Source organism: Globicephala melas, chromosome 5 (genome assembly GCF_963455315.2).
Source record: "Globicephala melas chromosome 5, mGloMel1.2, whole genome shotgun sequence".
Lineage (NCBI taxonomy): Eukaryota > Metazoa > Chordata > Mammalia > Artiodactyla > Delphinidae > Globicephala > Globicephala melas.
Window position 1 is genome coordinate 70,136,585 of NC_083318.1, and position 27,497 is coordinate 70,164,081.

General features: G+C 39.4%; 2 protein-coding genes across 4 annotated transcripts in view; one reads left to right on the forward strand and one right to left on the reverse strand.

Annotated features, from left to right (window-relative positions):
- GABRB1 (gamma-aminobutyric acid type A receptor subunit beta1) overlaps positions 1-27,497 on the forward strand; it is a 398,553-nt gene that overhangs the window by 357,293 nt on the left and 13,763 nt on the right. Inside the window, exons 6-8 of the mRNA XM_030880452.2 lie at positions 17,768-17,905; positions 18,011-18,163; positions 21,061-21,305. Of these exons, the coding sequence (XP_030736312.1) occupies positions 17,768-17,905; positions 18,011-18,163; positions 21,061-21,305 (536 nt within the window). The remainder of the gene's footprint in view (positions 1-17,767; positions 17,906-18,010; positions 18,164-21,060; positions 21,306-27,497) is intronic.
- COMMD8 (COMM domain containing 8) overlaps positions 1-27,497 on the reverse strand; it is a 273,266-nt gene that overhangs the window by 210,366 nt on the left and 35,403 nt on the right. The gene's annotated exons all lie outside the window — the stretch shown is intronic.

Below are 27,497 nucleotides of genomic sequence, written 5' to 3' on the forward strand. Positions count from 1 at the left end.
TGTATATATGTACCACATCTTCTTTATCCATTCCTCTGCTGATGGACATTTAGGTTGCTTCCATGTCCTGGCTATTGTAAATAGCGCTGCTATAAACATTGGGGTGCATGTGTCTTTTTGAATTATGGTTTCCTCAGGGTATATGCCCAGTAGTGGGATTGCTGGGTCGTATGGTAGTTCTATTTGTACTTTTTAAGGAACCTCCATACTGTTCTCCATAGTGGCTATACCAGTTTAGAAAAGGGAACAGTCCTACCCTGTTGGTGGGAATGTAAACTGGTATAATCCAATCTACTCTTAAAGCCCCAGCTGTGTTGTTTTATAAGAATCTAACTGTACATCTTTTTGCTCAAGTTCTAATATGGCCTTTAGATATTGTATAGAGAGTGGGAGTGAGACACTAGACTTCGTAATCTCTATACTTGTTTTCCTGTAGCTACAGCTAAAATAGGTAAAATTTTCAGTCTACAAACCAAAGTGTGTCCATTTAATTTTAAAGTGTGTGGCTCAATCTAGTAATTTCCACATACTCTCTCAAATTCAGCACTTCCTCAGACACTTCCAGTGTAGCTGCAGTGACACCAGGACTGTTTCTTTCTTCCTGCTCTTCCCCCCAACATTGACGGTGAGGTCAGAGGGCACCAGAGCAAATGCCAGGGGAGCAGAGGGGATGTGCCTTGATCTATTTGTACTGTCTCCCTTTTGTGCCACTCCTCCCCCTGGGGATGAGTCTAAGCTCTGGAGATGCTTATGGATACATCACCTCACGGGGTCAGAGAGGGGTTGTTCTACTTTCATGCTCAATCTGTTGGTTCCTGGGCCAGCCTCTGACTTCAGAGATAACTGGTCCTGTCTGGCTCACAGCACAGGTGAAATCAGGTCTCACTCCAATGGCAACTGGACATTCTGTGGGTGCTGACCCAGGTCCCACCAAGCTCTTATAGCGCTAGCAATGTGCCCAAGACTTAACTGAATCTTAGAACCCTGGTGGGAACAGTCCATGCTGTATCCTTCCAATGAAGTAACCCTGAGATGTCTTACTGGACCACAGGTTCTCTGCCAGTGCACATCTGCCACCAGCAACCCTCTGAAATCCTCCCTCACTATTAAGAACCCACAAGAAACAACAGATGGAGTTGTCTCTAGCATTCTGCAGCTTTAACAGAGCATACTGTTCTCCTAAATAGTGGAATGAAAAACCTTCTTCCTACAATGCTTGATTGCCTTCGGCATAAGGTGCAGGCTCCACTCCTATCCAGAACTTTAAAGAGGCTGTCTAGCATCATACCCCAACCCTAGAACCCAGCTTGAAGGGGCAGAGGCAGACAGGGCTTCCCCAATTCACATCTGACTCTCCTTTCCTCTCTTCTTCTCTTTCCCCCTCTTCTTTTCCTTGAAGTGTCTTTAGTGTGTGTAGTTGGGGGAGTTCAGGGTGAAAAGAATTCTTTAGAAAGTTCGCATATGTAGACATCCTTCTGACTTTCAGGCTAGTTTATTTTAAACCAAAGAGCCAAGAATTTGCCATGCTTGTTAGTCAGGTTCCCCAAGGGTCTCTTTTCCCTCTACCCAATCCCCAGTAGTGTGTAACCACGATCGTACTGTCTTGGCCAGGGGTGGGCATGAAGTCCTTGGATTAAAAGTAAAGAAATTCTATTTGCTATTTGAGGACAGAACAATTCTATATCTTTCTTTCCCAAAAGATCTATCTGCTTAGAATGAGATCTGGGTAACACTGAGAACCACTTGTCACATCGCCAATACAAATAATCTTAATATGACCCATTCAACCAACCACAGTACCATCTAGCTAAGGACCAGAGTTTCTCAACATCAGCATTATTGGCAGGTTCGGCTGGATAATTCATGTGGAGCACTGGACTGGTTATTGTAGGACATTTAGCATCATCCCTGGCCTCTATTCACTAGATCTAGTAGCATCCATCCCCCAAGTTGTGATAACCAAAAATGCCTTCAGATGTTGCCAAATGGCCCCTGGTCAGGGGGAATCACCCTCAGCTGAGGACAATGTTATAGACTCATCCTGAAGTAACAGGTGATGCTTGTGTAATGCTTCTAAGTATTGTGATGATGATTGCTTCCAACAGCAGTCCCCAACCTTTTCAGCACCCGGGACCAGTTTCGTGGAAGACAATTTTTCCACGGATGGGGGTGGGGGGATGGAGGGGGATGGCTCAGGCGGTAATGCCAGCCATGGGGAGCGGCAGATGAAGCTGTGCTCGCTTGCCAGCTGCTCCCCTCCTGCTGTGCGGCCCGGTTCCTACCAGGCCACGGACTGGTGGCAGTCCTTGGCCCCAGGGTTGGGAACCCCTGTTCTAAGAAGCACTCTGTAGCTGTTAACTTTGCAAAAGCAACCTTTTTTTTAAAATCTTCCCTGTGAGTCAGGTACTGCAGATTATTGGCCCCATTTCCACAGATAGAAACTTGGAAGCATTCGCTTTCCCAATCATATCATGGAAATCTGTACTTTTATTTCCCCCTTCTGAAAAGTGAAAATGGTACTCACTGTTTCTCTTCCCTGGCCTGAGATCAGGCAATGCCCTTTCCTAACTGCTGCTCCCAAACTTCTACACCAGGCAGCTTCAAAGATAAATTTATAGGGCTTCCCTGGTGATGCAGTGGTTGAGAGTCCGCCTGCCAATGCAGGGGAAGATCCCGCGTGCCGCGGAGCGGCTGGGCCCATGAGCCATGGCCGCTGGGCCTGCACGTCCGGAGCCTGTGCTCCGCGGCGGGAGAGGCGACAGCAGTGAGAGGCCCGCATACCACAAAAAAAAAAAAAAAAAAAAAAAGATAAATTTATATTTGCCTGTCTTCCTATTTCATGGGCATCAGAAATAAAGTCCTCAACATAAATAAAGTGGCAGCAAGCCACATGTTTCATCAGTGTCACTGCCAAGTTACACGGAGTGAAAAATCAATTCCAGCAAAACCAATAATAATTGGATAGGTTCTTTTTTCCCTCATGCCCAGACACAATGCAATTTTTTAAAACACAGATATTAATGTGCCCCAAAAGCCTACCACAGTAACCTCTGTGACACCAATCTAGCACTTGGGAATGAGTGCAGATAAGCTGTACATACAAACAACTGAACTGTCAGCTCTTCAACATTCTATTCGCATGATTTCAAAAGCCAAGAAATTATACAAGAACATATAATAGTTTGTGAGCCGCAAAAGCACATGGCCTCCTAGTTGCTAAGGCTATCCAACCTGATCCTAAAGGGAATCCAAAAGAACATGTAATATCTGAAGATGGCTGAGAATTGCCAGAGAAAAGCTATCTTGTTGGAAAATAAAATCCGCCTTTTTTAGATACTGTAGCTTGTATTATTATCGTAGGTTGTGTGCAACACATTTGTGAAAACCCAGGGCAGGGACTACATACTTTGCATCCACACATGGGGAAGGCATCAGCTTTAGAAACTGAATAGAGTGGGTCTCAATTAATGGCATCTGAATGTGATTGATAAGGTATATGAGTCTAAAATACATAGATGATAGCTAAAAGAAATCAGGAACGAGGCAACTTAGTTAATAAAATAAAAATTGAAAATAAACTCTGACCTGAAAGAAGGCTAATTTTTAATTTAATGCATTTCATTGCTACCAGCTGCATAATAATAAAATAAGGATGGGAAGAATAGGTCCATTTGCTGCACATAGATATTCGTTAATTCATATGCATAGCTAAACTAGCATAGACTGTCCTTTTGAAGATGTTAGTGAAAAGATTACAACTTAAGCATTAAATATACCAAAACAGGTCATTTGTTTTAATCATTTTAGTAACAATTAGAGTTGCATGTATTTAAATATAAACATATTTCTAGCTAAAAATAGGAATTTGTGACTAGGTATATTAATCAGAATTGTACTAGTGTTATTTAACATAAATGAATTTTAAAATAGAACCTTGTGAGAATCAGTGATCCAAAGCTAAAATAGGAAAAATGTAAAACTCCTGCAACTGAAAGGAATAAAATTTTCAGACAGTATCCTTGTCTCTCCCTATGAATCTGGAAGGTCTTGAGTGCCCTCTACAGGTCATTCAAATAATCTTCACAGATTTGAAGTTCATACAGTATTTAGGCGTTTTCTAGAACATAAAAATAATTTACTGGGGTTTTATTTTTAAAAGCATTACAAGTTCACCACATAAAATTTTTAAAATAAAGAAAAACCCATGATCCTAACCACTGTTAACTATTTTCATACATATCCTTTGTGATATATACACATAGACATACATTTTTCTTATGTTTGTTTTCTCTTAACCTCATACTGTAAATATTTTACCATAACTGGTTTGGTTGAGTTGGGTTTTTTAAGTTTTTAACAAGTTCTCCAAAAATGTATTTTATTGACAAATCGCCATTTCTTATCATCAGAATTTATCAGTGAAAAGTGACCCTCTAAAAAAAAGAAAAGAAGAATTAAAACAAAGCAAAATTCGGTAACCACTCAGGGGTGGATTCACAAGCAAGCAGGATGCACATAACTCTTCACAATAAAAATACCATGAATATATTCTGAATAATTTTCCATATTTATGATGCAATGTGGTCATAAAAATTAAATTAGGTAAGTGGGGTTATCATCTAAGCTGTTAATCTAGAGTTTCAGACCAACAATAACATTGCCAGAACAGAAAGGTTCACATAACATTGCATTTGAATTAGCTGGATAATCACCTTCGTTTGTACTTTACTTGTTCCTGGTCTTATTTTTCCTTGAAGGTCACTCACACTTTAGAAGATAAAGGCACAAGTGGCATATTAGGTGCTTGTCATAATGAGAGGTGACTCCCTTCTCTAGACTACGCCTGATTTTTTTTTTATTCTTCTTAATAAAACAAGGATGCACACCTTCAAGGATGTCTAATAGATCAAGCATTCTTAAACAATATCCAATCTTAAATAAGACTGTTAAACAATCTTAAACCACACCTATATTAACACACTGGTTTAGATTCTCTGCTTATGCAGTTAATTCATTTTTCATATGTTCAAGTCAATATGGTCATTCTAATGCTTGGAGAAAACAGGTATAATGGATTTTCCCCCCAACCAAACAACTGTTTCAAAGTGGAGAGGGGTTTTGATGTTCCTTTTTATCAGAGCAGAAATTATGGGTAGAGATGACATCCAATCCCAGTAACTCCAACACCTCATTTCAGCTGAGTTGAACAGGCAAGGCCTTCTCTGTTCCATACAGTAATATTAAGCAAAAGACTATCTCAATTTTGGGACAGAGATTTCTCACAGAACTTTGTAAGAAGTACATGGTTTTTGTTGTTGACATTCTGTAAAATTTATCTTTTGAGAAAGTTGTGCCAGATTTGGCATAACTTAGGAACACGCATTAACAGTCACAATTTATTTCCATCTTTCACCCCAATTATTTTTTTTAAGTAGGGAGGGTCCAAAAAATTGGGATGTTCATTAAATGTATAGATAACGTAAAAGGGTTTCAAGACTATAAAAGAAAGTTTGACCATAGATTTCCCAGAAAAATCTACTTTGCAATTAATACAAATTAGAAAGAGAGGGATAAGGATTTTTTCTGAGACACAAAATATTCTCTCCTTTGACTATTAAGACCAAAAAAATGTAGATAGCTAGTAGCTGTTTGTTTTGAGAAACCTTTATTGATAAAAAACATATAACAAACACTTAATAGTAAAATTTTAGGATTTCCAGGTGTGATTATCTTTTACTTCACCACTGATTTTGGGCATACAGCAACCCTGATTCTAATTTTTAACCAATAATTTGCCTAAAACATATGCACCCACACAAATTAATTCCATATAGCTCAATTAGCACATATTAAAGGAAGCTGGGCATTGTGAAGGGAAGGTGATTATCGTAAGCCTACATATCATCAGTATACCTAATTACTACTGGTATTGACAGAATGGGGTACACCATTCCACGTTCCAGAAGGTAAGAAAGATAAATTCAAAGACACTTAGGCTGATGAGACTTGATTCAGTCTGGGAAATATTCTAGTCCTGGATCCCAAAGAAGAGGGCTCAGTAATCTATGGAAACAGCTCGATTTCTCCAAACACAAGTCAAAATAGACCTCACTTCCTTATTTGATAGGATTGTAAAATCACTGAATCAGGAAAAGGTGATAAATACAGAGATACAGACTCAAAGCTAAAACTATTAGGCAAATATTAAATGAATAAATGATGGGGGGCTTCCCTAGTGGCACAGTGGTTAAGAAACCACCTGCCAATGCAGGGGACACGGGTTCGAGCCCTGGTCTGGGAAGATGCCATGTGCCGCAGAGCAACTAAGCCCGTGCACCACAACAAAGAATAGCCCCCGCTCACCACAACTAGAGAAAGCCTGCACGCAGCAACGAAGACACAACACCGCCAAAAATATAATTAATTAAAAATAATGAATAAATGATGGTGCCACCCAGCAAAGCACTGATTAGAGACTTTTATTATCAACCTGGAGGAGTATTGCCAAGAGATTGTAACAGGGCTCTATCTTTGTCTCTGCCATCCCACATTTGTCTCAGTCAAGGGAATAATGATAAAAGGCATGTTTATCAAACCTGAAGAGAACATGAAACCAAGAGGGTGAGCAAATAAAGATCAAAAAAAACCTCAACAGCAAGTCAAATTGAATTAGATAAAATTTAATGGGGACTATAATAGATCCTATGTTTGAGTCCAAGGAAGAAAAAGTAATGTGACTGTCAAAAAGCTAATTTGAACTTGTGCTGCTTTGATAGAAGACCAGTGACTAGAATAAGAAAAGTCTTGCCCTTCACTAGCTAGCTACGCCAAGAATATCATGAGTTGGACAGGCATGGTGGAAAGCATGTAAGAACCTCATCAGCATGGGGCCAGAAACATGGTAGAGGAGGCCAGACAGGGTCAGACAGGCTCAGCCTCGGAGAGGCCACCTGAACAACCCAAGGGGGTAGCTACTGCGTGCAGTACAACCTGGAAGACAATTTCATCGTGAGAAATTGGCTACCATCGTGAGGTGGTAGCCCATTTAGAAATCAGGACAAGCCACAACCAGGGTCAGAAGATCTGACGATGACAGCAGAAGTCCCATCAGTCATAAATTTAAGAGGGGCTGGATATATTCCAAATAAAGAATGCATGGAAAGCGATCTTAAGCAGGGCACTACAGCCCAGTCGGTATCTGGGCTCCAGCAAAGCCATTTTGCCAACAAGCATGATAGGCAAAATGTCTACATACTACGAGTTTATCAAGGGTCTTAAATTATTGGCCCCAAAACGCATAAGGAAAACTACAATATTAAACCTAATATAACATTATGTTAACAAGTCAGCTGCAATCCAGTGCTTTTACAGTGACATGCAAATTAGGTTTAACATGGGATGTGAATGCATTTTAATGTATTTAATATAATGTGGGAAGGTGTCTCCAAAATCAAAAGTACCTGGGATCTAAAAGTCTTTAAATGGGGATGATCTAGCGTAGACAAGGATTCATGGACTACGTGGTATTAAGCAGTCAGATATGAAAGAGCAGCACTCTTGGAAAGTCACTCTGGAAATTTACATATTGGCCAAACCTAGGAGATGCCATGGCCTCCTATGTTTGGCCAGATTAACCCAGGGCAGGATTAATCTTGGGGGTGAGTCTACACAATAGGAACATTTTCCAGATAAAAGAAGGGAGAAGAGCCGAGGTAGACATGGCCACCTCTCAGCCTGGGGCTTCCATGCTTCAAAGGGCATATCAGCAAACCGGAAACTACTGAGAGGAGAAAAGCTTCATAGGTTGAGTACATCCTGCGAAAGACCAAAGCCTGAAGAAGGAAACACTGAAAGGGATCGTGAGAGGTGTCCTCAAAAATAGGAAGTACTATCATGTAGAAAAGGTACTGGGTTTATTTTCTGTGAGCACAAGGGGCAGACAAGGATCAGATGGTGAATGCTCTCCAAGAAGGTGAATTTTTTCTTATTATAAGGACGTATTTTCTAATGATTACCCAGAAACGTAATTAACTATTGAGTTGACTAAGAAAATAGCACGAGGGCCTTCCCTGGATGACCACTCAAACGGTGGGTCGTCAGGTAGGAGTCAATTATTAAGTGGTTTGTTGCACAGATTTGTACCTACATTTTCTTTCTTTCTTTCTTTTTTTTTGTTTAGTTTTTTTGTAATTGGAGTATAGTTGCTTTACAATGTTGTGTTAGTTTCTGCTGTCGTACCTACAGTTTATTAATACTTGTGAGAATGCTTTAAAAATCTGGCTTCCATGGTTGGTTTACTGCTTCTTAGGCTACCAAGGAGATACAGAGATGGGTGAGAAAGGAATCCCAAGTAGCCTTTAGAATAAAGGCTTGGAGCCACGGGAAGGATTAGACCCAACTGGCTTTCTTATCTGCTTCTGAGATGCACCATTACAAATATCTAATAACCTTGAAACAGGAAGGATCTACACAGCTCCTGGAGCAGAGATATTGATAAATTCCTAATATTTCTGCCCCCACGTGGAAAGAGCCCGAGGAAGTGGAGAGTGGAAGACTACTAAGTTTATTTCAGTAGGCCAGCCGAAATGTTGATCATGAGTGTGATTTCAGTTAGGTGCTAGTAATGACTGATGTAAACTGGAAGGAAAGATACTGGCTCTTATAGCTGGACTGGCCACTCTCCGCTCAGCATTTCCTGTTTACCAACAGCTAAAAGAGAGAGGGAAATCTTCTCTCCTCCAACTTTTGGACACAAGTCCTAGATTTCTCTAGGACTGGACCAACTTGGGTCACATGCCTATTTCCAAGCAATTAATTTGGGCAGGGGACCTGCTATGACCTAATTGTTTTAGACCTGGGTGATTGCCTAACCCTTAGCCAGTCACCATAGCAAAGGGGATGGTGGTTTTTTTGCTTTTTTTGCGGTACGCGGGCCTCTCCGTGTTGTGGCCTCTCCCGTTGCAGAGCACAGGCCCCGGACATGCAGGCTCAGCGGCCATGGCTCACAGGCCCAGCCACTCTGCGGCATGTGGGATCCTCCCGGACCGGAGCACGAGCCCGTGTCCCCTGCATCGGCAGGCGGACTCTCAACCACTGCGCCACCAGGGAAGCCCAAGGGATGGTGTTTTAACAATTGGCTTAAGCCAATCAAGCCCCACACTGTGAAACTTGAGATGAGGTCACGGCCATTCCACAAAGGGAAATACATTTACTCATGTCCACCCGTGGATTAGAAGCTTAAATCTCTCCATTCTCTAAAACACATTTCAGTACAATTTTAGACCATCCTCCCAGCTCTATTGAGCACAACAGGGAGTAATTTTTATTTCCAGATTAGAAAAATGCATCGAAAATAGAGTGTTTCAAATAGCAAAGAGAAACACTAACATCCAGATGCTTGTATATTTGTACTAGCTCCACACATCTTTAACCAATGACATCAACTTAATTTTATCTGTACTTTCTGCTGCACTAAGAAGTCCCCAGGGGCTGAGAGGAAATTTTGAGAGCTTCTGTGTAGTTATTGTTGCTACAAAACAATATCCTTGGTATCCAAGGGTTCGGGCTTTGAGACACTGTATGAAGTCACTGATTCATAAAGGAAACCTTTGGTAAATAGGTCGGTTGGGTGTGAGAAAATTGATGTTTGCTCTCTGTGGCAAAATGTCCTTGTGTAATCTTTGAATAATAGTTTATTTCTAGGCTCTCCCCTTTGGGTCCAGCTGCCATTATTGCTCCCATGAGAACTCACACTTCCACCTGAAATGGAGTGCGCATTCTTTTTTCCCCCAAATCGTCTGTAATTATCTCAGTACCTTGAACACTAAGCCTAAAGGGTTTTAGTTGAACCAAGTGCCAGAGAGCTTGGGAATACAGACCCAGACCACTGACTGTATAAATCGTTGAATCCTATTAAGATTCACATTGATTGATAGCCATACTCCAGCTCTGTTTTTGTGCATGGCATTGAAGCGTTCTGCTGCCCTGCAAAAGCAGAAGACAGTGAGAGGTTTGGGCTCACCCACTGTCTTCTCCCCTCTCAATCCCAAACGGTGAACCATCTCTGGTCCTTCAACCCTAGATATTGCTTACATAGTTATCCCCTAGAATCCTACAATTTGAAGATCAGACTGAGGTTGTAATTTATCACCTAGTTACTCAGTAAGCCTAAAATTAATAAGCAGCTTTTTCCATTTCCTTGGTGCCCAGACCCACCTGTAAGGCCCTTGTGAGCAGAAGCATTTTAAGCAAGGAATAAATCTGGTTCAAGAATGCTACCAAGGAAGTTATATATCAGGCTACCTATCTGAGACAATAAACATAGACCCTAAGCAGCAAACAACATTCAGTCATTTATTCATAAATATGTATTGGATACATGACTGTGGACAGAATCTGTTCTAGGCATCAGGAAATTTTTTAAAGAATAAAAGAAGGGGGCTTCCCTGGTGGCGCAGTGGTTGAGAGTCCGCCTGCCGATGCAGGGGACACGGGTTCGTGCCCCGTTCCGGGAAGATCCCACATGCCACAGAGCGGCTGGGCCCGTGAGCCATGGCCGCTGAGCCTGCGCGTCCAGAGCCTGTGCTCCGCAACGGGAGAGGCCACAACAGTGAGAGGCCCGCGTACCGCATAAAAAAAAAAAAAAAAGAAAAAGAATAAAAGAAGGTCTTTGCTTTCAAAAAGTGTATAATATAATGAGAGATGAAGGAGATAAAAGGCAGAGACAAACACAAAGCTATGTAAACAGATGAAATGTTTGCATGATAAGATACACTATGTGACAGGAGCTCATTGGAAAGCAGAAACCACTCAAGTTTTTTCAAATAGGGAATTTAATAGAGAGAATTGGTTACAAAGGTTGGATGAGCTGGAAAAGCAAAAGAGAGAAGGAAAAAAGGGTGTTAAAGGAGGAAGAGCCAGAAACAAGTGCCCATGAGCCTGAATTTGTTGGATCCTATTAGAAATGCTGTTCTGGTTGTTTGCAGAGTTTCCAGAAGAGGGGCCGTGAGAGTCTGGAATCACCCCACTGCCCTGGCAGCAATCACCAGCAACACTGCCAGAGACAGAATCAAGAGGCTCGCCTCCCCCTTCTACCTTCTAATCTTCAGCCTATTCTTCCTAGGGGCAGCATCTAACAGGAAGCCAGAGAGACAGGGAGCCCAGCCCCATGGGTACAGAGCAGAGTATAGAAAGCAGGAGAGGCACAGAAACAGCAAATGAATGACCAGAACAAGCCAACAGAGGTTTTCCTGGAAAGCTCTGGTAATTCCAAATCTGGAGCAAATAATTCTTCCCCAGAAGAGAAAGAGAATGTATCAATCCAGATTCTGCTGCATATAACAGAAGTCCATTTGGCTAGCTTAAGCAGAAAGACTTTCAATAGAAGGAAGTGGTGCTTACAAAATCAAAAGACGGATGTAGTAGGCTCTAGGCTGGGCAACTAGAAATGACTCCCAGTATCACAGTGCAGATCGGCCCTCCAAGGGGACTGATGGCTTCACCACAGTCGGGAAGCTGGTAGTCAGGTAGCTCCTGCCATGTGTTGACTCCAGGACCACAGAAAGCTAAAACCAGGATTCCTCGTTCCAGAGCCATCTATACTGTATGAGCTGCACCAACAAAAGGAGTGCCTCAAATATCACCTTTGACATCACTTAACTTCATTTAATAAGGCCACCTAAATCTTATCCACTACCTTGTTGCAAAGCTTTCCTGAAGATTAAAACACATGCTAAAGAAAGCCAATCTAGGGCTTCCCTGGTGGCGCAGTAGTTGAGGGTCCGCCTGCCGATGCAGGGGACACAGGTTCGTGCCCCGGTCCGGGAAGATCCCACATGACGTGGAGTGGCTAGGCCCGTGAGCCATGGCCGCTGAGCCTGCGCGTCCGGAGCCTGTGCTCTGCAACGGGAGAGGCCACCACAGTGAGAGGCCCGCGTACCGCAAAAAAAAAAAAAAAAAAAAAAAAAACCAATCCATACAGAAGGATTTAGAAAGGAATTTTGTGGTGAAATATGTAACATTTTACATGAAATACGCAAGCTCCAACAGGGCAGGAGCCACGTCAGTTTTATTCACACACATAGGTTAGTGCCTGGTTGTCAAGTTAAGGTTAGTAGCACAAAGCCAGGAGTCTTATTTTTTAGAGCTGTCTTAGATTTTCCAATCTGTTTATTTTAACTTTAGAATCACTTTGTCTAGTTCCCAAAACGAAAAGCTCATTGGTATTACTAGGCAATCACATTAAGTTGTAAACGAACTTAATGATGTTGAGTCTTCCTATTCAAAACATGGTATGTCTTTTTATTTGTTCAAGGCTTCTTTTGTGCTTTTCAAAAGTGTTTCAAATGTTGCTTCATATAAGTCTTGCCTGTTTATTACTAAGTTTATTACTAGATATTTCTTGTCTCTATTTTAAAAAGGGTCTTTTCTTCCATTATAAATTTTTGTTTTTATACATGAAAGCTACCCATTTCTGTGTAGTAATTTTGTACCCCATAATCATACTAATTCTATTGTTCGTAAAAGTCTCTCAGTTAATTCTTTGGGGTTTACTGGATATACAGTGGTATAATTAGCAAATCTTAATAGTTTAACCAGCAGTTTTCCAACTTTATAGTTCAATTTTCTTTCTTTTACCTAATGGCTAGTATTTCCAGAACAATGTTAAAAATAATAGCAATGGTAGTGGACACTCTTATTTTGTTCTTAACTTTCATGGGAATATTCTAGTGTTTCCACAATAAGCGTGATTCTGGCTTTGAGCGTGAGATAGATATGTCTTACCATGTTATGGAAATATCCATCTATGCATATTTATTGAGTGATGTTTGTTTTGTTAAAAAACAGACTGGCTATTAAATTTTGTCAAATGCCTTTTTAGCACCTGTGTATATAATCATATGCTTTTTTCTCCTTAGATCTGTTAATATAATGAAGTATATTACTAGATTTTCTAATATTGAATCATTTGCACTCCTAGAATAAACCCCACTAGTTATGCATTGTTATTTAATGTACTGCTGGATCTTGTTTTGCTAATATGTTCTCCTTAGTTTATGAAAACAATTTGGAAGTTTTCATTTTTCCCTATACTTTGGAACTGTTTAAGTAGAAATAGAATTATCAGTCTTAAATGTTTGAGTCTGGTGTTTATTTGTTTGTAGGGGGTAACAAACTGTTTTGATCTTCTGTCTCTCCTGATTTGGGCTTTAGCAAATGCTTTTCTTACAAGAAAATTATCCATTTTATTCAAATTTTCAAATGTGTTTGCATAGATTTGAGCAAAGTAGTCTTATAATTCTTTACAACCCCTGTTTCCAACGAGCTTTCCCTGATAATGTCTTAGCTATCCATCCTGATTCATTTGTTTCATTGGAGTCTTCTGTAGGAATAATTTCCTCAAACAGGTCCCTGGGTGATATATTCTTCTCTGGAATTCTTCTCTGGAAAGAAGTGGTATTTTTGTGGGGAATGGGACTCTTGAGTCTCTGAGTTGCTGTCCTTTTGCCTTTACTCTAGATGTTCTGAATTGTTATTCTATAATCCTTTCCTTTCAGAAATCTGAGAGTTTTTCCTGTGAAAATACCTTGTACTTTGTGTCTGGAAGATTGTAAAATTATTCTTTTACCCTTGGAGTTCAGGAGTGATATCACGGTTACATAATATAATGAGCCCTTCAATATGCAAAACAGTTTATTAAATTCAGGGAAATTTGTATTTTCTTTTTGTGTATTATGGCTCCTCTTCTTCTGTCAAGAATGCCCACTATTCATATGTTAGCTCTCCTAGATGAGTCTTTCAAAGTGCTTATGCTTTCCAAATTTCTATAATTTTGTTCAAACTGTCTTCCAGTCCACTAACCTGGCCTCATCAGTGGCCATCTTCTTTTCAATTTATCTAACACTCTTTTTAAATTGAAAAGTATGGGTTTTAGTACAAGGAAGTAAGGAAGTTTTTGTGCTCTCATCAGATATCCTTATATGTTCCCAAATTGTGAATAAAGATGGGAAATGAAAAGTTCAAACTATCATCTGCTTCCTCCACCAGTTCTTCTCACGAGGAGCCATCTATTCTGGATCTTATGCTTGTTTTCCTTCTGTAGGATGACTGGGTTTTCTTATAAATATCGTTGTGTTTCTCTTGCATATCCCTTGGGATTTGGACCCAGCTGCCCGAGCACCGTAAATGGAAACAGTGTTCTAGCTAGATGAAAGCCATGGTGGGCTCCAGGCAAGCTGTCATTCCCCTACTGATGCACCAGGAGGCAGTCTCTCTCTCTCTCTTCCTCTCTCTCCCCACTTTTTAAACTCTCCTACATCTTATTAAAGGACTGTGAAAACAGCAGTTCCTCCACAGAGTCACACAAGGGGCAGCAGCCTTCATTTACTAGTCCCCCCGAATCCGTGCACCCAGCTTTCTTCCTTAATCTCACTGTTCTAACCCCATCCAAGTACCCCATGCCAGTAGTCCACCAGTTCTCTCCTGTCCCTGAGGGGAAAAACATCCCATGACATCATTGGCTACTAGATCCAGACAGAGCTGAGACCTCACATTCCCCAGATCCCACTTCATGCTGGGCTTAGAAGTTCATAGTTGAATCGGAAGTGGAAGGAAGGGCATCAGGGTTGAGTTTAAGCTGTCGTGTTGCCACTAGCCATTTGCCCTCAGAGAGGAGGTTCTTATTCTAGAACACTTAAATGGGCTCCAGGGGAAGCCATGATTCTCTGAAATTACCGTCAAATTGTATTTATTTATCTATCTATACATATGTATTATATGTATGTTTTTCTGTAGAGTTCTTTCAGAAGTTTTTTTAAGAATATCTTTTAAAGCAGTTTTATGTTCACAGCAAAATTAAGGGGAAGGTGCAGAGATTTCCCATATACTCCCTGCCGCCACACATGAATAGCCTCCTCTGTTACCAACATCCTCCACCAAAGTGGTGCATTTGTTACAATTGATGAAATGATGTGGACACATCATTATCACCCAGAGTCCATAATTTACTTTCAGGTTCACTCTTAGTGTTGTCCATTCTGTGGGTTTAGACAAATGCATAATGACATTTGTCTCCCACTATAGTAACATACGGAGTATTTTCATTGCTCTCTAAGGATCTGTGTTCCGTACATTCATCCCTCCGCACCCCCAACCCCTGGCAACCACTGATCTTACCGTCTCCATAGTTTTGCCTTTTCCAGAATGTCACATAGTTGAATCATGCAGTATGTGGCCTTCTCACATTGACTTCTTTCACCTAATAATATGCATTTAAGTTTCTTCCATGTTTTTTCGTGGCTTGATAGCTCATTTCCTTTTAACACTGAGAAATATACCAGTACCTATGTGTACGACAGTATCAAAGGACCAAAGGACATCTTGGTTGCTCCCAAGTTTTGGCAATTATGAATAAAGCTACTGTAAACATCTGTGTACAGGTTTTTGTGTAGACACAAGTTTTCAATTACTTTGGCTAAAAACCAAGGAGCAAGATTGCTAGGTCATATGATTAGAGTGTGTTTAGTTTTGTAAGAAACTACCAGAATCTCTTCCAAAGTGGCTGTTCCATTTTGCATTTCCACCGGCAATGAATGAGAGTTCTTGCTGCTCCACATCCTCTCCAGCATTTGGTGATGTCAGTGTTCCAGATTTTGACGATTCTAATAGGTGTACAGTAGCATCACATTATTGTGTTTTGTCTTTTTTGTTTTTTTTTTTTTTGCGGTACGCGGGCCTCTCACTGTTTTGGTCTCTCCCGTTGCGGAGCACAGGCTCCGGACGCGCAGACTCAGCGGCCATAGCTCACGGGCCCCGCCGCTCCACGGCATGTGGGATCCTCCCGGACCGGGGCACGAACTCGTGTCCCCTGCATTGGCAGGCGGACTCTCAACCACTGCGCCACCAGGGAAGCCCACATTATTGTTTTAATTTGCGTTTCACTAACAGCATGTCATGTGGAGCATCTTTTCATATGCTTTTTTGCGATCTGTATATCTCCTTTGGTGAGATGTCTGTTAAGAGGTCTTCGGCCCATTTTTAATCAGGTTTTTTGTTTTCTTACTGTCAAGGTTTAAGATCTCCTTGTATATTTTGGATAACAGTCCTTTATCAGATGTGTCTTTTGTATATATTTTCACCCAATCTGTGGCTTGTCTTCTCATTCTCTTGAGTTCAGAAGGTTTTATCAGATTCTCAAAGAGATGTTAAGAATCAGTCTTACAGAGCCATACCTAAATTTGGTGGAAATCCCCAACACGCCAATTAGTTCCATGTAGATTGCTCTAAGTCCAGTGGGTATCGAGGGTCTCACAGCCTCTCGGACACCAAAGATTATATCTAAAAGTAAATATCTTCCACTTCTATGCTCTACTTTGGTCATTGTAAAATAGGTTACTGAATATGAAAGATTACCCTTTGAAGAAAGGGCAAGTTCTTGAACTAGAAGAAGATGGTTTTAAGAGAAATAAAATAAAACAAATTGAAACATATTATAGTAAATAATAACCTGTATAGAGTGGCAAAAGTAACAAATACAAGACAGTTGTGAGTGCAATGAGTTCAGGGATAAGAATTCAAAAAAGAGCTTTTTGAAGAGAAGCTAGAAGTGTTTAAAACAGTAAAGTAAAGATAATTTTATTTCCCCTCAAAATAAAAATGAAGAAGACCTTAAATTTTCTTTCAGCGATATGTTGATGGTGATTCTTTGGCACTTGGCATTCAACTTCGAAATCTTAAATATATTACTCTTTATCTCTTGAGAAAATGTTTCTGGCTTAATCAAAAGTTAGTAGGCAAAATATGTACTACAGTATATGGTTACTTTTGAAACATAAGCCCTAGTAATTCTAATGGAAAAGGATTTGATGCTTTTTTATTTGAGGTCAATAAAAATAGAAAATAACCTTAGAAAGATCTTTTTTTGTCTCTAGCAGATAGAAAGATACAAATATAAAGCCTTCTATATGTTTTAAATGATTTTTAGATTTTTTAATATATTAATACTTTTTTTAATGCAAGCTACTCTGATGTATGACCATAACCCAAGCAGACCCATGGCAATTGGGAGCAGAACTGGAAGGGGGAATAGATTTCAAGATAGATCCTTCTACCACAATCTACAATCCTCTACACATTTGCCTTAAATTACTTAAACCTCACTAACATAAGTATTAAGGTATAACAATATGATCAAAAATTCACATATTTACTAAAATTTTCACCTATATATTAGCTATAATCAAAGGCTATAAAGAGAAGCTTACCTAATTGAAAAATGTATACTCTTCTTTGAATATCTTGATCATTTAATGGGTCCGTACTAATTTGATCTTTTATTATACTCCATCCCTTTATCCTTTCTGTTCCCCTTTTAACAAATATGTGCTCAGTTATTATACTTGTTGTTGTTAAATAACACACAGTCAAAATCTATGCCCAGGCACCTAGAATTCAGGCATCCCTCAATCTAACCGAAGAGTGCCCCTTAGTGGACACAATGAGAATAAATATGCAGCGGTGATATCAGATATCACTGAATGATCACAGAGGTTATGTTCAGTAAAGCCAAGTATATCCATCTTCTCAAGGCAGCCACAACCAGCCTGTCAGAAACAGCACTCAACATGAAACCTCTTATGTTATCCCAATTTAAAGCAAAATCATCTTATCATCAATTGCTGGGAAATTTCTCTCCAAATCCCCAACTGTCTTCAAAATGAATTTCTAGGCCAACTGAATTCTGTTTAACTCTGCTGTTTCCTGGTTTCAGATGGCTACACCACGGATGACATTGAGTTTTACTGGAATGGAGGAGAAGGAGCAGTAACAGGAGTGAATAAAATTGAGCTTCCTCAGTTTTCAATTGTTGACTATAAGATGGTGTCCAAGAAGGTGGAGTTCACAACAGGTGAGGATGTTTCCCCCAAAATGAACTAGCGATGATGAGAAAGGAGATGGCTCCCACCAAATGACCATCTGATTTTCCTTTCTTTTCTTTTTTTTTTTCACTCAGGGGCATATCCACGACTGTCACTAAGTTTTCGTCTAAAGAGAAACATTGGTTACTTCATTTTGCAAACCTACATGCCTTCCACACTGATTACAATTCTGTCCTGGGTGTCGTTTTGGATCAACTATGATGCCTCTGCAGCCAGAGTCGCACTAGGTAATGCATTCCCAGCACTACAGAGAGCTGGTGGGATTTAACGTCAAACAACAACCAATGATAAGAATTACAGGCCAGGGTGTCTCTCACAGAGAGCCAGAGAATGAGATTACCGTAAGAGTGCTGGATAATAAAACATCTATGTGTAAGCACTTACAGGAGTGAATGTTTTACAACGTAATATCTTTTTATCATTTTACCAAAATAAAACACAAATCTTGGAGTACATTCAACACTATATAAGTGCTTCTTAGAGAATATTTTAAAATTCTCATTACACTAATATTTTACTAACTTTGTGATTTCTTCTTTGGTTCCTTCTCTTTACAGTGGAGAACATTATTGCATTATTCTCAAATGGATTTGGAGAAAGCTAAACCTTGTGACCATTAACAAGCCATGTCAATATTATCTTTCAAATATTAACTATAGTTAAATTGTATTGCTCTGTCTCCCTTAAATAGAGCTCTTTCTAGTTGAATAAGACACAGACAATTCATCAGCTATATTAATGATCTGTGATCAGGACAGAATAAAAAATGGTTTCCTTCCCAGCAAAACAGAATTCAGAACTAATCTTGCCATGGTTGAGTAATTGCTGTAAGCTAAAAGGCTATATTTGAGATTTTAAAGGATTCCTTGGAAAGTTAGAATATGTAAGGTCTGTCTGATGTATCTGGGTATGTGTGGGTCTACCTCGTATTTGACCCTAGAGCCATTTCAGTTATCACTTTCTGGGGCTTATTTACAGACACACACACACACACACACACACACACACACACACACACACACATGCAAAAGAACATAATTTATTACTAAGCTAACATGTACAGCTCTTCTCTTCTGAGACTATGGAACCGGATTAGATGATCAGCATATCCTTTCACCCCTAGACTAATTGTCAACTCTACAGCTCATCTCTATTGGTTGAGTATATAAGGCTCACAAAGTCAAGTGTGGGCAGCCCCTTATCAACCTTTGAACATTACAAGACTAAGGAAAGTAGACAAATAATTTATCATATCATACACATGTATCTGCACATATTATTTGAGTATGTGTATACGCTATGGTTAAAGAAAAAACATCGGACAGTGTCTACAGTAGGGAATATGAACTGTCAAGGTCATGAATTGCGGTTCTCTTTACACACCTATCCTCAAAGCTAATAATATTTTGATTAGAGGTGTCAGCCTATGCAGATGCTGAATAAACATGTTCTTTGAAATGTAAAACCTAAGGTATTTAAAACCTTATCTAAGTGAAAAAGACATTTATTTACTAGCCCTTCTTGCTTAAAAAATTTAAGCCAAGAAGTAGAAGCAGAAGTGGAATTAGTAGATTTTAATGAATTATGGCTTCTGTACAGAACATTAGGTAGAATTATATTAGGGGAAATTTAAAATTTTATTCAAAGAAATAAATAGCACCACTCATGATGGCATTTAATATCAGTCCAGACATTTAAATTTATCACTGATCTAAACTATTTTAACCTTTCGTATGGTAGTTCAGACTTCCTACTTTATCTGTTCTCCTCAAGTTTAGTAGTCAAATCAGGGAATCTAAATAGAATAATCTGGCTGGCAAATGAGTGCTAAACTATTTTCTTCCCTTTTCACTTTCTAACTTCCATTCCCTTTGCCAGTTCTCCTTTGTCTTTAATATCCATTTCACATTTCCTATCTTTATTTTTAAGGACCTCCGTCAAGTTTCACGTTTTACTTTTTCATCTCTCTGCTTTTATTTTAAATACCTTTGCTTCATACCTCCTTGCTTTTTGCCTCCAGCTGGGTGATCTACAGCAAAATAACTAATCTCAGAGTTTCTGTTTACTCAGCTATAAACTGGGAATTATATACCTGCCTTATCACACTCAGCAGGCTGTTATGACAGCCATATAATTCATAGCTGTAAGTGTTTAAAACTTCAAAAACACTATACAAATGTGTAATATTAGTATTACAGCAGAGTTTAGTATTAGATATAAGTATCACTTCCTATTTTTCCCAATTATCATTTAATCACCATAATCAACACAAAATATTATACAGACACACAAACATTATATTGTTAAGAATGCCATATTTAACAAAGTAGACAAAGCAGAATCTTCCTTTTAAAAAGACTACACTCTTAAATTTCTTTAACAAGTTGAATTTTTAGGAAGTCTTTTCCTGACTCCGGGGCACTAATTCATTCTAGTCTCTAGAATCAAGGAACTAGAGGTAATATTTGAAAAAGAAAAAAAAAAAAGCAATAAGATTATGTTATATTTTAAAATACATGTATCAAATACTTGATGCAAGTCATGAACTTTCTTATTTGTTTCTTCTTTTCATGTTGACTCACTATGAATGATGCATTATAATTTTAAAAGACCATACTGACCCTGTGACCTGTGTGTATTACAGTTGCATGCAATGAAATAGGTCTCCTCAAACCGGTCACCAACTTTCAGTTCGGTAGTGACTGCTGTGGTGATTAGTATTACAAGGACAGATTTAGGAGGGACGTGACAGAGACGCTGAGAGAAGGAAGGAAAGAAGGAGGTGGCACGTAGCAGAATGAGGGACATTTGACAGTAAGCAGTGGGCATGTCAATGAGATTTTAATATTTGCATCTACTTTTCTTTTTCCTTTGTGCATTACTTTTTAAAAAAAACAGTTTTCAACCCAACACTCACAGCGCATCCCATTTTATGATTTACTTATGGACTACGTAGGGAGCCTGCAGCTTTGTCTTTCAAATTGTCTGCCCTTTTTGCCCTGTGGTTTATTGCATTACTGCCATCATTCTGGAGCACCAACAGGAGATCGGCATCTGTCCTCTCAGTCTTGAAAAGGGAACTTAACAAGTGCGTTCAGCTAAGCTGTGTCTTTCTGTTTCATAGGAATCACCACAGTGCTGACAATGACAACCATCAGCACTCACCTCAGGGAGACCCTGCCAAAGATCCCCTATGTCAAAGCAATTGATATTTACCTGATGGGTTGCTTTGTGTTCGTGTTCCTGGCTTTGCTGGAATATGCCTTTGTAAATTACATCTTCTTTGGAAAAGGCCCTCAGAAAAAAGGAGCTGGCAAACAAGACCAGAGTGCTAATGAGAAGAACAAACTGGAGATGAATAAAGTCCAGGTAATATATTAAATATTCTCAACAATCTTCTTCTGAAATTCAGCAGCAGCATCGTGCCCAGAGCTCTCATAACAGAAAAAAATTATGAAATACTAGTTTATCTTTAATAAGGCTCCAACCACCCTTCATTTCACATATTTGAAAATTGACAATTGAAGATGTTAGGTTGAAGTTTACATAGCTTAATAACATACCTGGGCCTGCAACTCAACCCTAAGTCCATTATTCTTTATTTTAAATTATATAGCTGTGAAACTATACACAAAAGAATAATTCCAGACCTACTTAATAAATAAATGAGAGAACTAAAGTGAACAAACTCTTACTCCTAAGTGGCAATGAGGCATTATAGCACGGTGGTTATAACCACAGAATAGAATCAAACTGCTTGGATTTAATTCCCAGGTCTGCCGCTTACTGGCTTTAGAACTTCAGGCAAATCAACCTGTGTAACTCCTTATCTAACCTCTGCTCTCAGTGTCATCAACCATAAAATGGAGATTACTATAGTATACCTATCTCTCAGTTATCATAAGGACTAAATGAGTTTTGTTACTTCTTTTAAAGTCTATTATTTGGAACAATACCTAGTACATAGTAAGAACTCAATAAGTATTAGCTATTATCATATACAAGACATTGTCAGTATTTTTCCTTTGCTTTTCACTGGTAGATCTTATGACCTGTGTTCTCACTGTGCATTAAAATAATGCTTTGTTTATTCTTTTTAAAAATCCCTATAGTCTCTACTTCCGTGGCATTTTTCACTGAAATCATTTGACAATTATGTGCGTTGAAATACTGGATCCAAGACAAATTGTTTTCAAGATGGTACACAGGGTAACGACTCAAATATTCATTCACGATTCTGAGCATTGGGGGTACTGCTCTGAATGATGGAGTTTAGATGCTAATGTGGGAAGACAGGCAGTAAACAAGCGAGTATCGAGAGCATAATTTCAGGTAATAGGAAGTGCTACAAAGAAAGTAAAACCGAGTAATGGGCAAGAGAATGTGTGGGGTCAGGTTCAAGGGAACAGGGAACTTTGATCAGGTGATCAGGAAGACCTCTTTGAGGAATTACCATTTGATCTGACACCTAAGTGATGGAAGCAGCAACCATGCCATGTCCATTCTAGGCAAAGAATTGTGTGACGTGTTAAAGTACTGAGAGAAGACCAATGCAGCAAGAACATAGGAAGTGAGGGAGAAAGAGAATAATTTGAGTTGTGGCTGGAGAATCAGGCAGAAGTCAAATAATGAATCTTCAAGGTGTTTCTTCATGCTCTTTAGTAGGATATCAAAATTTGGGAAACACTGTCGGGTAATTAGAAAATTACAAATGAGGAAAACATACAGATTCAACCAAATGGGCAAAATTCAAAGCAACACACTCAAATAAATTTATACTCTTGTATAAAACACTATGCTTAATGCCATGGGAAAGAAGTAGGCATGATACTTGCCCTTGAGAAACTTCTGATCTGGCTGGAAAGAAAATTGTGAATGGATTATAAAATAAGACAGGACAGCATTTATCTTGAAGAAAGGTTGAAGCTTCCTATTATCTGATCGTAGCCATACCAGCTTTAAAAGTACTTTAAGGGGGCTTCCCTGGTGGCGCAGTGGTTGAGAGTCCGCCTGCCAATGCAGGGGACACGGGTTCGTGCCCCGGTCCTGGAAGATCCCACATGCCGCGGAGCGGCTGGGCCCGTGAGCCATGGCCGCTGGAGCCTGCGCATCCGGAGCCTGTGCTCAGCAACGGGAGAGGCCACAACAGTGAGAGGCCCGCGTACCACACAAAACAAAACAAAACAAAACAAAAAAAAAAACCAGCTTAAAATAAAGTCCATAGGAAAAGATTAACATAATATATGAAGAGATGGGAAGTATCAGACTAGGATTTGAGACTATAAACAAGAGCCAGTGGAAATCATAGAATTGAAATTTTTATTAGATGGATTAGAATCAGATTTCATACCACAGAAGAAAAAATTAGTATGATTGAAGGTAATATTGGCCTTCTCAATCTTTCCATTGCTCCAGTTCTTACCATAATTGCTACTAACTCAGGAATGCCTTAACTGACTGTCTGTTGGTTTATATTTTGTACCCTTGTGATTTGTTCTCATGACATCCTGTGCTTTTCCACCTTAGGACTTACCACAATATAGAGTATATGTGTAATTATTTTATTTGTGTAATTATTTTTGTAACCTCTATCTCTCTGCTAATCTCCAAGCTTCCCAAAGATAGGCACCAGGGTCCTTGTCTATTATGTTTATTGTTCTTTCCTTGGTGGCTAGAACTGAGAAAATACCAAACAGGAACTTTTTGAATGAATGACTGCTAGAGAGGCCTTTTTCATTCAAGGTGAGTTCGTAGATACCACACAAGGTATTGAGTGTTACATCACAATGTTTTATAAAATTCTCATGTATTCATAATAAGTAAGAAAAGGAGACTATCTATAGTCCATTTTAGCTTCTGCTCCGAACTTACTTACTCTTTCTATCACTTTGATTTTTGACATGTTTTCAAGCATACTTTCTATCAACCTCTGTTATTCTTTCTGAATCACAGTGATATAGCATCAGATAAATACAGTCTCCAAAACATATTGTAAGTTTTTATAAACTTCTTCATATTTAGACGGAATAATAATAGACCAGTACTATCTTGAGGAAATTATAATCATGCCTGTAGCTGCTTAGGTTTTCCAGTTCCTGACTTCCTTATCCTATTCTAAAACCAGGGGCTCAGGCAGACAATGAGTCAATAACAAAGCAAGTGTATCACTTCATCTGTTCAGCGCATCATCTCCAGCAGTGAAGTTAATGATGTAACCTAAGTGGTATTTAAAAATGTTACCCTCTGGTTAAATTTAAGAAATAGAAAATATTATATTTTTTCTTTACTATAATGGTTAGATGATCCTCCCCTTTCCTTTTAGATGTTTATAAACAGTTGAATTCAAATGACATATATGTTCTGGTTGGTCCCAGACAATTTTTATTTGAGGGATCCCTAATATCGGCCTTGGTACCCTAGTGCATAGAGTGGCATTGATCATTTATCACACATTACTCTGATAGCCTTGGCTGGGCAGTATTGTCAAGGGTATCTATACTGAAGCTTCAGAAGTGCTTGCTTTGTCTTGATTTATATTTCCACCACTGCACTGAAGTATCTTTTTATATGAGTACAGGTGCTCAATCCAGACATTAGGAGAGTTTCAACCTCCAACATGATAAAGACAATAGATTCATAAAACCCTCAGGTATCATTTGAAGCTAGAGATGGTATTTAGAGTTTTGAAAGATAGATTACTCAGTACAACCAAGCTGTAAGTAAGCTACTTTGGGGCCATTTTTGTACTAAGCTGGAACAAATAGTTGTATCTGCTGGCCACAATGCCTGCCCATTTGCAAATAGATCCACCTAAGATAGAATGGTTGCATGGGTGGTCTCTGACCAGAGACTGACTCAACATCATTCTAAGTCATGGGGGACACTGGTGAAACCTGCTGAAGAGTCATGCCCAATGGGCAGTTGGAACCCCAAAAGTCAAGAAAGAATTTTTCCCTTCAGAACCAGATGTTGACACTGTAATCTGGCTTCTTTTCCTCCCATTCCTATTCTCTATGGTGAATCCTCTATACCTTCAGACAACTTTCTAAATGTAAATAAACTCTGTATTGTGATTAATTCCAGGATACAAAATGCATGTGAAAACAGTCTTCATAAATGTAAACAGCTCTCTCAGGTCTAGCTTGGACCAGCTTGATAATGCATATTAGCCTTTGAGCCTGGGCTCCGCCCCACATCACTGTCTTGCCATCAGCCTTTAATGAAACTTTAACCATTCTGACTTAGTATCTTGGATTCTGGAGAAATCCAGGCAGGGCCTCTGATTTCTAATGACCGCCTGTGTTAACAGTTGATGAACTTCTTCAGCCCTCAAACCCCTGCCCAAATCTGGCTTGGTCCATGTTTTGTTCTCTAGTTGTGGCTTAATTTAGCTAATCTTCAGGGCCTTCAGCAACCTAAGAGTCTAATTTTCCTTTCCAGGAATCTCAAAATCTCTCTCTCATCTTCTTTCTGGCATCTAGTCTCCAATTTCTTCTATACTCAAAAAGATAGGATTCTTTTGTGAATGAGAGAGAAATCTAACTTACTGGCTTAATAAAATCTAACTAGCTTAAAAAAAAAGAGGGGTGGGGGAGTTCTTTGGCCCACACAACTAAAAGGTCCAGCAAAGATTGTAATTTCACATGAGGCTATACCCAGATGTTCAAACAATGTCATCAGAAAGCATATCTTGTCATCTCTTTTTTTTTAACATTTTATTGGAATATAATTGTTTTACAATGGTGTGTTAGTTTCTGCTGTATAACAAAGTGAATCAGTTATACATATACATATGTCCCCATATCTCTTCCCTCTTGCATCTCCCTCCCTCCCACCCTCCCTATCCCACCCCTAGGTGGTCACAAAGCACTGAGCTGATCTCCCTGTGCTATGCGGCTGCTTCCCACTAGCTACCTATTTTACATTTGGTAGTTTATATATGTCAATGCTACTCTCTCACTTCGTCCCAGCTTACCCTTCCCCCTCCCCGTATCCTCAAGTCCATTCTCTACGTCTGCATCTTTATTCCTGTCTTGCCCCTAGGTTCTTCAGAACAATTTATTTTTTTAGATTCTATATACACGTGTTAGCATACGGTATTTGTTTTTCTCTTTCTGACTTATTTCACTCTGTATGAGAGTCACTAGCCTCCACCTCACTACAAATAACTCAGTTTCATTTCTTTTTATGGCTGAGTAATAGTCCATTGTATATATGTGCCACATCTTCTTTATCCATTCATCTGTCGATGGACACTTAGGTTGCTTCCATGTCTTAGCTATTGTAAACAGAGCTTCAATGAACATTGTGGTACGTGACTCTTTTTGAATTATGGTTTTCTCAGGGTATATGCCCAGTAGTGGGAATGCTGGGTTGTATGGTAGTTCTACTTTTAGTTTTTTAAGGAACCTCCATACTGGTCTCCATAGTGGCAGTATCAATTTACATGCCCACCAACAGTGCAAGAGGGTTCCCTTTTCTCCACACCCGCTCCAGCATTTGTTGTTTGTAGATTTTCTGATGATGCCCTTTCTAACTGGTGTGAGGTGATACCTCAGTGTAGTTTTGATTTGCATTTCTCTAATGATTAATCATGTTGAGCTTCCTTTCATGTATTTGTTGGCAAACTGTATATCTTCTTCGGAGAAATGTCTATTTAGGTCTTCTGCCCATTTTTCGATTGGGTTTTTTTTTTTTTTTTTGATATTGAGCTGCATGAGCTGCTTGTATATCTTGGAGATTAATCCTTTGTCAGTTGCTTCACTTGAAAATATTTTCTCCCATTCTGAGGGTTGTCTTTTCATCTTGTTTATGGTTTCCTTTGCTGTGCAAAAGCTTTGAAGTTTCATTAGGCCCCATTTGTTTATTTTTGTTTTTATTTCTCTAGGAGCTGGGTCAAAAAAGATCTTGCTGTGATTTATGTCATAGAGTGTTCTGCCTATGTTTTCCTCTAAGAGTTTTACAGTGTCTGGCCTTACATTTAGGTCTTTAACCCATTTTGAGTTTATTTTTGTGTATGGCGTTAGGGAGTGTTCTAATTTCATTCTTTTACATGTAGCTGTCCAGTTTTCCCAGCACCACTTATTGAAGAGGCTGTCTTTTCTCCATTGTATATTCTTGCCTCCTTTATCAAAGATAAGCTGGCCGTATGTGCGTGAGTCATTGAGAGCTAATGACTGACAGCGACATCACAAATGCGGTTCGTTACAGGAGCGGGATGTGCAGATGGAGGTTGTGGCTGTGTGGCTCTCTGTGCTCTGCAGGTGAAGGCAGCTGAGCACACTGGACAGCTTCATTCATTCGACTGTAGGCTTCTGGAGGGACAGCCCGTTCCATGGCCAGCATCACTTCACCTGGCTTCCTGCTCTGTACTTCAGAAGCACTCAGTAAAGGGGGATCTAACTGAATTCGTTAACAGTAAGGAAATCACTTTCCGTTTGCAAAGCAGGTTGAGCCCAGAGGTATTTCTTAACAGGGTTTTAAAACTGCCATTGACAACTAGATTATATTTTATTCCAATTACACTGAAGTGAGTTCTGGTATATTTCCTGATTGAAAATA